The sequence below is a fragment of the Branchiostoma belcheri genome, unplaced genomic scaffold (assembly GCF_001625305.1).
Source record: "Branchiostoma belcheri isolate BF01 breed outbred unplaced genomic scaffold, Haploidv18h27 scaffold904, whole genome shotgun sequence".
NCBI classification, from domain to species: domain Eukaryota; kingdom Metazoa; phylum Chordata; class Leptocardii; order Amphioxiformes; family Branchiostomatidae; genus Branchiostoma; species Branchiostoma belcheri.
This window is the reverse complement of record NW_017804581.1, coordinates 1-8,617: the sequence shown is the minus strand read 5'-3', so window position 1 is coordinate 8,617 and position 8,617 is coordinate 1. Positions and strand designations below refer to the sequence as shown.

Here is an 8,617-nt window from a genome sequence, read left to right as displayed (position 1 = left end):
CCGATTGTTGACGTTGAGACCAAACTGCTCCGCGCATGCCCCTGATCAAAGGTCGTTTTCTACCCCGGGCTCTGATTGACGGCGCGGCGATAAGAACAAGGTTACAAAAGTGTCAACACCTCCAGAACACCGGCACCACCTGCCAATCATATAACTCTCCAGTTTTCTCCTGTTCAGATGACCAAATGATTTTTAACATAGTTAAAAGTGTACTCAAATGGTGACCCAGCACAATCCAAAGTTTGTTTCATCTATTTGTGCTTATTGGCGTACCTTACAACATATTTGAAATTGAACCTTAGTTGATGCAATGTGTATTCTTGTGAAGACGAAACAAAACGTTCACATAACACGACACAACGCAAGACTTTCTTTGCCTTGCTCTGCTTCTTGAAGGTTTTTGACTTCAGAAAACAATTTGCTTGGCAACAATACATCCTAGCGCCAGTATCGCAGAAAGCTCTAAGGAAGACATCTAAAACACTTCAGTAAGGACATCGAAGTCTTGAGTGAGTGACAAAATCAATGAATAGATTTACTGACTAATTGAACGGACCTGTTTGATGTGACAGGACCCCGAGAAAGGCCATCGGCACCCGGTGGTCGTGGTGTTCCCGGGCGGCGCGTACGACTGGGGGACGGTCCGGGCGTTCGACGGCACCGGCCTGGCCGAGGAGGAGGTGGTGGTGGTCACGGTCAACTACAGAATGGGAGTCTTCGGTAAGCACCTTCATATCAGCAGCGTCCTTCCGCAGGCGTTACAAATACTGCTCGTCTCATTTGCAGGCTGAATGTAAAATAGTCGACATCGGCCTAAAAAGAGCTATATAATTTGCCAGGGGAGTTAGCCGGCCATAGAAAGAAGGACCAGTTTGTCTGCACTATGGTCGGCTAACTCCCCTGGCCCTTTTTAGACCACTTTTGACTTTTCAGCTTAGAAAGGAGCCTGGTGGAGGCTAATACATTTTGGGCTGTACTGACACTTGAAAATGTTTCTAACAACACAAAACCAGTCCGTTTGTAAGACAAACGTTGAAGAATAGTCACAGATAGGAAGGGCCGAACTGAGAACTCTCCAACTCTTCTCCAGGGTTCCTGAGCACGGACGATGACGAGGCTCTCGGCAACTACGGCCTGCTGGACCAGATCGAGGCTCTGAAGTGGATCCAGGACAACATCAAGAGGTTCGGAGGCGACCCCAAACACGTGACGATCATGGGCACAGCGGCGGCCGCCAACCTGGTCTCCCTGCACCTCATCTCTCCTTACAGCGAAGGTAAGCAACAAAACTTCCCTAGTAGAAAATATATAGGTTCGGAGGCGACCCCAAACACGTGACGATCATGGGCACAGCGGCGGCCGCCAACCTGGTCTCTCTGCATCTCATCTCCCCTTACAGTGAAGGTAAGAAACAAAACTTCCCTAGTAGAAAATATATAGGTTCGGAGGCGACCCCAAACACGTGACGATCATGGGCACAGCGGCGGCCGCCAACCTGGTCTCTCTGCACCTCATCTCAATACAGCGAGGGTAAGCAACAAAACTTCTGTAATAGAAAATATCCAGGTTCGGAGGCGACCCCAAACAGTTGACGATCATGGGCACAGCGGCGGCTGCCAACCTGGTCTCCCTGCATCTCATCTCCCCTTACAGCGAAGGTAAGAAACAAAACTTCCCCAAAACAAACTGTACAGGCTTGGAGTCGATCCCGAGCGCATGCAGGAGACATTAACCTGGTCTCCCTGCACCTCACCACTCCTTACAGCGAAGATAAGCAACAAAACTTCCGTTGAAGGAAACGTACAGCACGGAACCGACCTCAAGCAGATGACCATCATAAAAGACTTTCTGTTTTTGAGCCTGGGGAACAGGTCTTTATATCTCTAAACAGATTCCTTCAGTCAGTAGCATGACAATATACATTGGCCAAAGGAGTGTCCTTTTAGCCTTCAATACAGTAGCTACTAGACACTCCCCTGGCCAATGGATACTGTCTTGCCACTGAAGGGATCTGCTTGGAGATGATCGGTCTTGTCCACCACGCCTATGCTAGCAGTGAATACACAGATGAATAGATGAAGTGTAGACGCGTGCTGTTGTCGTGTACAGGTCTGTTCCACGGTGCCATCATGAGCAGTGGTAACATGATGTCTCCCAGCGCCGTTCTGCTGCCCCCCTACAAGGCTGTGGACATCGCCACTGAGCTGGCTGAGAAGCTCGGCTGCTCTACAGAGGTGGGCGTTCCGAACAACTCCTACATTCATATATAATTGTGCATTGTGCGTGACATATTTTCCCATTTCAAACTTGGGCTGAATTCTTGAATGCTCATCCTGACAGGAAATTCGTCATTCCCGCCCTGTCTTGTTGATCTAAAACCAGAGTTACCAGAAATTGGTTTAGAGCATGATGATACCTAGCTTGAGTCAAGTGAAGGTTCCATAGCCAGCTATTCACTGTTCTTATTGTTCTGTCCACAGTCCACCAAGGACATCGTCAGCTGTCTCCGGGAGAAGACTGCAGATGAGCTGGTGGCCACGAAAGTTACGGTAAGACTCGGGTTCGGGCATGTCTAAGCCAATGTACCATCACATATTACAAATTGCTTACCATACATTCCGGTAATACACACTGGGTGAAGTACAGATCACAACAAAAGCGGACTTGCTTAGTTACCGAAGCCCTTAGCCCTGTGTGGAGCATCTGCCATATGCAGATGACCGTCCTCCACCCATTTTGATTCTGGGGGAACTAGGCTTGTTCTGGCTTCTTTATGATACAATGTATGAACAGGTGTGTTTTGTGATACATGTTGGTGTTTAAGAGTCCATCTCATCCCCCAGGGTCCCCCCATGATGGCTCTGGGCGCCTTCTCCCCCACCATTGACGGTCCAGGCGGAGTCATCGCCGCCTCTCCCAGGAAGATGCTGGAGAGTAACCAGTTCATCAAGGTTCCCATCATGGTGGGCACCACGGACAAATGGTCTTCCAGTTCACTCAGTAAGCACTCTGTAGAAGCAGCTTCTTTATTCAACAACAGTTTTTTTTCAACCCGACGTTTGGGTGACCGTCTGTCACCTTCTTTTGGGCATCAATGGCCATTTCTCATTCGCAGTGTATCTAAGTGTCGCTGCTTCAGTATAATTTCAAATGTGGTCAAGCACACTTGAAAGGCTTTAGAAAAAAAACGTCGTCCGAACCTCTGCTTGGAGAGTTTATTCAAGATATTGCTTGAACCAATGCCATGGTTGATATCTACAAATGCATATTCACAATGGCAAAATTGTTTTAAACCAAGACTCTCTCCTCTTGCAGAGGACGTCAAGGGTATCGAGTTCGGCTTGAGTTCGGACATGGCCGAGACCTTCCGGAAGGAGTTTGCCGCGCGCTACCCCGAGGGGCCCCGCTCGTCCATCAGCGACCTCATCAACTTCGAGTACACGGACTTCGACAGATTGCACGACCCCGCAGCCATCAGGGATAACATCATCAGGGTAAGGAGTCTGTTAATTAAGACTCTTCTTGTGGCTCATTCACTTCAATGGACGCCGAGAAAGCTAGACGCCAAGAGTAGGACGCCATGAGTAGGCCGGTCATGTCCCGGTGTGCGATGGTACAAACTAATACTGTCTGGAAGTTGGTGATTCACTACAAATCACCCGGACGAACACGTAGTGCCCCATCTCGTACTAGCCACAAAAAGGCAGCAGAATCTTCAGCTAGTTGAAGGCGGCTGCCTCAAATTGAAAGAAGAATTAAGAAGAAAGCTCGTAAAACGCCGTGTGTTTTACATTTTTACAGGGTACTGCGGACTACTACATCAACTCAGGCATGGTGTACCAGGCTGCCGCCCATGCCGCTGCCGGTGGCCACGTCTGGATGTACGAGTTCCACCACGTCTCCGAGAACAACCCCCTGCCCAGGTGGATGGGTGAGTAGTCACACCCACATGGATGGATGACAAGTCAGACCCACATGGTCCGGTGACAACACAAGTCAGACCCACATGGGTCAGATATCATGACCCAAACCCCATGTGGACGGATATGGGTGGGTTAGTTATAGCTTACGATCCAAGGCCCTCATGCAAGGGGGAGTAGTCAGACATTAGTAGGCCCAAGACACATATAGATGGGTCAGAAATATAAATTAAACCAAGGCCTACATGGATGGGTGGGTAATCGACCCTATCTAGACCAGAACCAAAACTCAGACGACCCACGTGGGTGTGTGGAGTAACCTCTCAATACTGTTTTTAGATTATTTAAATCTGCCAACCGTTAACCCTGGATGATTCTGCCCCTAGGAGCGCACAAAGCGGACGACCAGGTGTTCTTGTTCGGGCCGAAGCTGATAGACGCCGAGGACAGGTATGAGTTCGACGAGACCGACGAGGGCGTGCACGACATGATGGTCCACTTCGTGTCCAGCTTCGCGCGCACCGGGTGAGCAATGACACATTATTATTATCATTATTATTTCTTTTTATATATTCCAACATGTAATCACAAGACGTGGTGAGGACACACTCAAGTTTTTGCAAAGGTTGAATTGCCAGACTTTCAGTCATCTATACAGAGACCAGTCATCCAAATGTTTTTTTTTTGGGGGGGGGGGCTAAAAAATTATAGTGCAGAAAAGAAACCCAAATAAAAAAGCCTAAAAACACGCCAAAAATAAGCCAAACCCAAACCTCTGCTTGGAGAGTACCTTAATTTACCTGTACCCTTTGTACCCCCCCAGGGAGCCGACCCCTGACCAGGCTGCCGAGGTGAAGTGGCCGCAGTACCAGGGAGACAACCAGGAGTACCTGGAGATCCGCAGCGTCAAGAAAACCGACACCGACAACTTCTTTAAGGCGAAGAAGACGGCCCTCTGGACCTTCTACGTCCCCAAGTTGCTGTACGACGCCGCAGAGGAAGGAGAGAGGGACCACATCAACCCCTTCGGCGGTGCTCCTTAAGAGGCTTTCCTAAGATACCGAATGTCAGACCAGGGGAACATCCAAACTCTACATGTTCCCCCATGTCAGACATCTTGAAAGATTAGTTGTAACGTTTTCATGACATATCACAGAAACTTGTATGTTGGCCACGAGCTGACAGATGTTCTATTATGATTTGTGATAAATATTTGTACATTGATATAGGAATGAGGAGGAAGTGAAAGTGTTCTGATGTTCCCTGTACTATCTTTTAACTCTCATTTGTGGTAATTAGAGACGAAATACTCCGAGTAAATTGCTGATACCCATTCCTTCCTGCTAAGTAATAGCTGCTTGGTTTTGTTATTGCAACAGAGAAAGAGCAAAATGCCTATTAAAGTGGTCCGTGGATCTCAATGCAAAGCGTATCTGTCTTCATTCCAAGAGTCTTGTAGTGTTCACATCTATAGATGATTGCATGTTACTGTATGCCAGACCACATTGTCACATACTCTAGAAAAAAAACACATCCTGTGTATGCGATTGAAATTTCAGTAAAAAGCAAACAAGGATTACCATGGAGTAAAATGACGGGTGGGTGCACTGTTGGTTGTGTCCCATAAACAATATGCAATGTACTTATGCCTACTCTGGATACAGAATGCGGCTACCTTCAATTATACACATTAGCCCAAAGGCCAATGTCATTATCATTTCTGGTGATTCGGTGGTATGTGAAGAAAACGTCCACATAAAGCACATACACTAGGAAACAGAATAACTGTTTAGAGATTGATAGAATGGACGCCTTATCAGTGAATACAAATGGAAGAAAAGAACGGTTATAATTAACATTTAGCTTTATTACATACGTATACAGTAGGGTTGTTTTATCTTATGCTGCTTCAACAATTAACAACACGGATAAGCAGTGTCCGACTCCCCGTGTGGGACTAAGGCCGTAAGGTTTGTACAGTGCTATAATTGCGTATTTCGTAGTCGTCACATTTTTCTCCTTCCAGCCCATTCTGATCAGCAAAATCTATTTCCTATACAAACACATTGACATTATTGACCTATGGTACCCAAATCTTGTACAGTCACGGCATAACTAGAATAAGAATAAATACTAGTATGATAAATTTACAGTTAAGATGTCCATCATCACGTAATGGTATTCTTGAACATTGAGTAGTCAATTGTTTGCGTCGATAGTTTTTAATATATTATCACTATATGTACGTACGTTGATGAAGGTTAGACATCCAAGAAAACAATACCCATATACATGTACAATTCAAACTCTACTACTGGATAAAATACGAAGATTGCTTCAGGATGTTCCGAATGACATCCATCACTCATCTTCAACGAAGAGGATGTCACTCCAAACATAATCCCTGTATTTTATACAGTAATTTGAATTGTCTATAACTGTGGCCCCATTCCGCTTTTACTGGGATAAAAATTGTCCCGATCGACATTGATTCGCTTTGATCAGGCTTCGATCCGGCTCGAAGCGGCTCGAAGCCGGATTTGGCAATGCGAATCAATTCGGCTCGATCCGTACAATTTTATCCTAGTGGGAATGGGGCCTATATGCACGTACATATGTGTAGCTCTCTAATCAGCGAATACCAGGAAGCCTGAGAAGCTGGTGAGTTTGTCCAACGCGTTGCTGTAGAGGAAGAATCCGGCCGGCATCTCCAGCCACACCCTGTCACCCCGCTGCAGCCGCAAGAGGACGCTGTTGCTGACGCCGTCGTAGCGATCGTCGTTGTCGCCCTCGTGCACCGCCACCACCGGCAGGAAGTTGTGCACCAGGCGGACGAACGTCTCGTACTGCCCCGACCGCTTGTAGATGTGGAACGTGAAGAAATACGTGCCCGAGACGGCGCACAGGAACTGTGGGGTGGTGGAGACACATTATAAACTTTACTGTACAATACAAGGTACAACGTACGTCATCTACTGCTCACAACAACGTTAAGAGAAAGTTTATTGCAAATACATGCCCGAGGGCTAATTGCAGTTACAAACAACATAAGAAAGAAAATACAGTGGTATGTGGGACTATATCTACGTCTAGCCTTATACTATAATCTACAACATGCATGGTACTAGATTTACTGGGTTTGACTTCTTCTTTTTAGGCAGTGGAAGACGAATTTACCCACTTCTTCTATAATATGTGGGTTCTTTGATTTTAGTAGTAAAAATGTTTTTTTGTGGTAGGGAACGGTGGGGAAGTAAGGGAGCATTTTGGACACGGTGCTAAATAATTGTTTTCTGATGTCGTCATAAAATGGACAGTTAGAGATGAAATGAATTTCGTCTTCCACTGCATTTGAGGAGCAATATTTACAAATTCTCTCCGACACAGGTAGTTTCATATATCGCCCTTTTTCAATTTCCAGGGGGTGGGCACTAATTCTAATTTTACTAATAGCGGAGCGCTGCTCGAAGTCACAGTGTTCTAGGTATTGTTCCAGACAGTATTCAGTTTTACATTTTCTATAGAATCTCTGAGTCAGTTTACCGGTATCAACAGACAAGCTATGGAAGAAAGTTTCTGGACACACTTGACACAACTTAATACTGATACACACCCTCTGCAAGTTGATGCAAATGGTACATACTATGCTATGAGTGTTATACTATCTTACAAAAGACTACGCAATATGGGACTAGAATGTGCTTTTCAGATTATTGTCCTATACGTACAAAGCATGCATATTAGTTATACAGCAAGTCTAACCGCTTCATCTTAGGAAGCGCTTCATATCTTAGGAACATACAAAGACCATATAATTTTGTCGATGTTGAAGAACACACCCCTCCCTGACCAATAACACACCCCTCCCTGACCAGTGAAATCAATTTAAAAGCCCCCTGTCTCTTTATAGCCTGAGTACCATCCTCCGGCTCTAGAGCTCTCTTGTCGCTGGTCGGCGATAACAACGGATGATGAGACATTATATGTCTATAATCTAGGCTATAATGTCTCATATCTGTTGTTATCACTACAAGAAGCCTCACCTGGCCAGTGTTGTTGTTGAAGAATCCGCCCTGGTTGACGAAGACGTGTTCGTAGGTGAGGACCACGGGTTTGTTGGCGTCTCCCAAGTCCGACATCCGCGCTGCCGAAAACCCTATCTTCTGCGGCTGCATTAGGGATCCGGGCGGGCCGCGCTCGCCCTTCCCCCCGGGCAGACCCGGTGGTCCGCGCAGTCCCTCCGGTCCCGCAGGGCCCGGCTTGCCAGAGAACCCGCGGTCTCCCCGCTTCCCGGGGTTTACCGATCTTCCCCACCACCCCTGGGCGGCCGGGGACGCCGTCCCGCCCGTGGATGCCTGGCTGTCCGGCCGCTCCAGGGAAGCCCCGGCAGCACCTGTTGCAGCCGCGCTGGTCTGTTTGGTTTAGAAAATCGTCCTTGGACTTGGTGTAACCCGTACAGATCGTACAGACTGTAGCAAGCGCTACAACGTAGGCGAAAAGATACCGAGCTTCCATCTTCACTGCTGGTGTCTTTGTGAAGTGGTCTCCTCGCGTTCTGACAGGACGTCTGTCGAAAGGACGTTTTGACCACAGCAAATTTATTCATTGGTTCTTGCGATGGGCTTCATTCAGAATTTCGCGATTTACACAACAAAACTAATGTTCATCCCGAGTGCATATCAACCTTACCCCAAGTG

General features: G+C 47.0%; 1 protein-coding gene and 1 pseudogene across 3 annotated transcripts; one reads left to right on the top strand and one right to left on the bottom strand.

The window, feature by feature from the left end:
- Positions 1-545: 545 nt before the first annotated feature.
- LOC109487997 (neuroligin-4, X-linked-like) lies at positions 546-5,341 on the top strand. 3 transcript variants are annotated; one of them, XM_019792140.1, is made up of 10 exons: positions 546-720; positions 1,091-1,184; positions 1,313-1,404; positions 2,110-2,234; positions 2,481-2,549; positions 2,844-3,000; positions 3,316-3,494; positions 3,802-3,931; positions 4,307-4,445; positions 4,744-5,341. In XM_019792140.1, the coding sequence occupies exons 1-10, from the start codon at positions 708-710 to the stop codon at positions 4,961-4,963; spliced, it is 1,218 nt and encodes a 405-aa protein (XP_019647699.1). In that variant the 5' UTR covers positions 546-707; the 3' UTR covers positions 4,964-5,341. The 3 variants fall into 3 exon arrangements, with proteins under 3 accessions (XP_019647699.1, XP_019647698.1, XP_019647700.1); XM_019792139.1 differs by lacking the exon at positions 1,313-1,404 and having other exon boundaries at positions 547-720; positions 1,091-1,276; XM_019792141.1 differs by lacking the exons at positions 546-720; positions 1,091-1,184; positions 1,313-1,404 and adding an exon at positions 1,544-1,658.
- Positions 5,342-6,406: 1,065 nt separating this feature from the next.
- On the bottom strand, positions 6,407-8,490 carry LOC109487999 (annotated as a pseudogene).
- Positions 8,491-8,617: the final 127 nt, after the last annotated feature.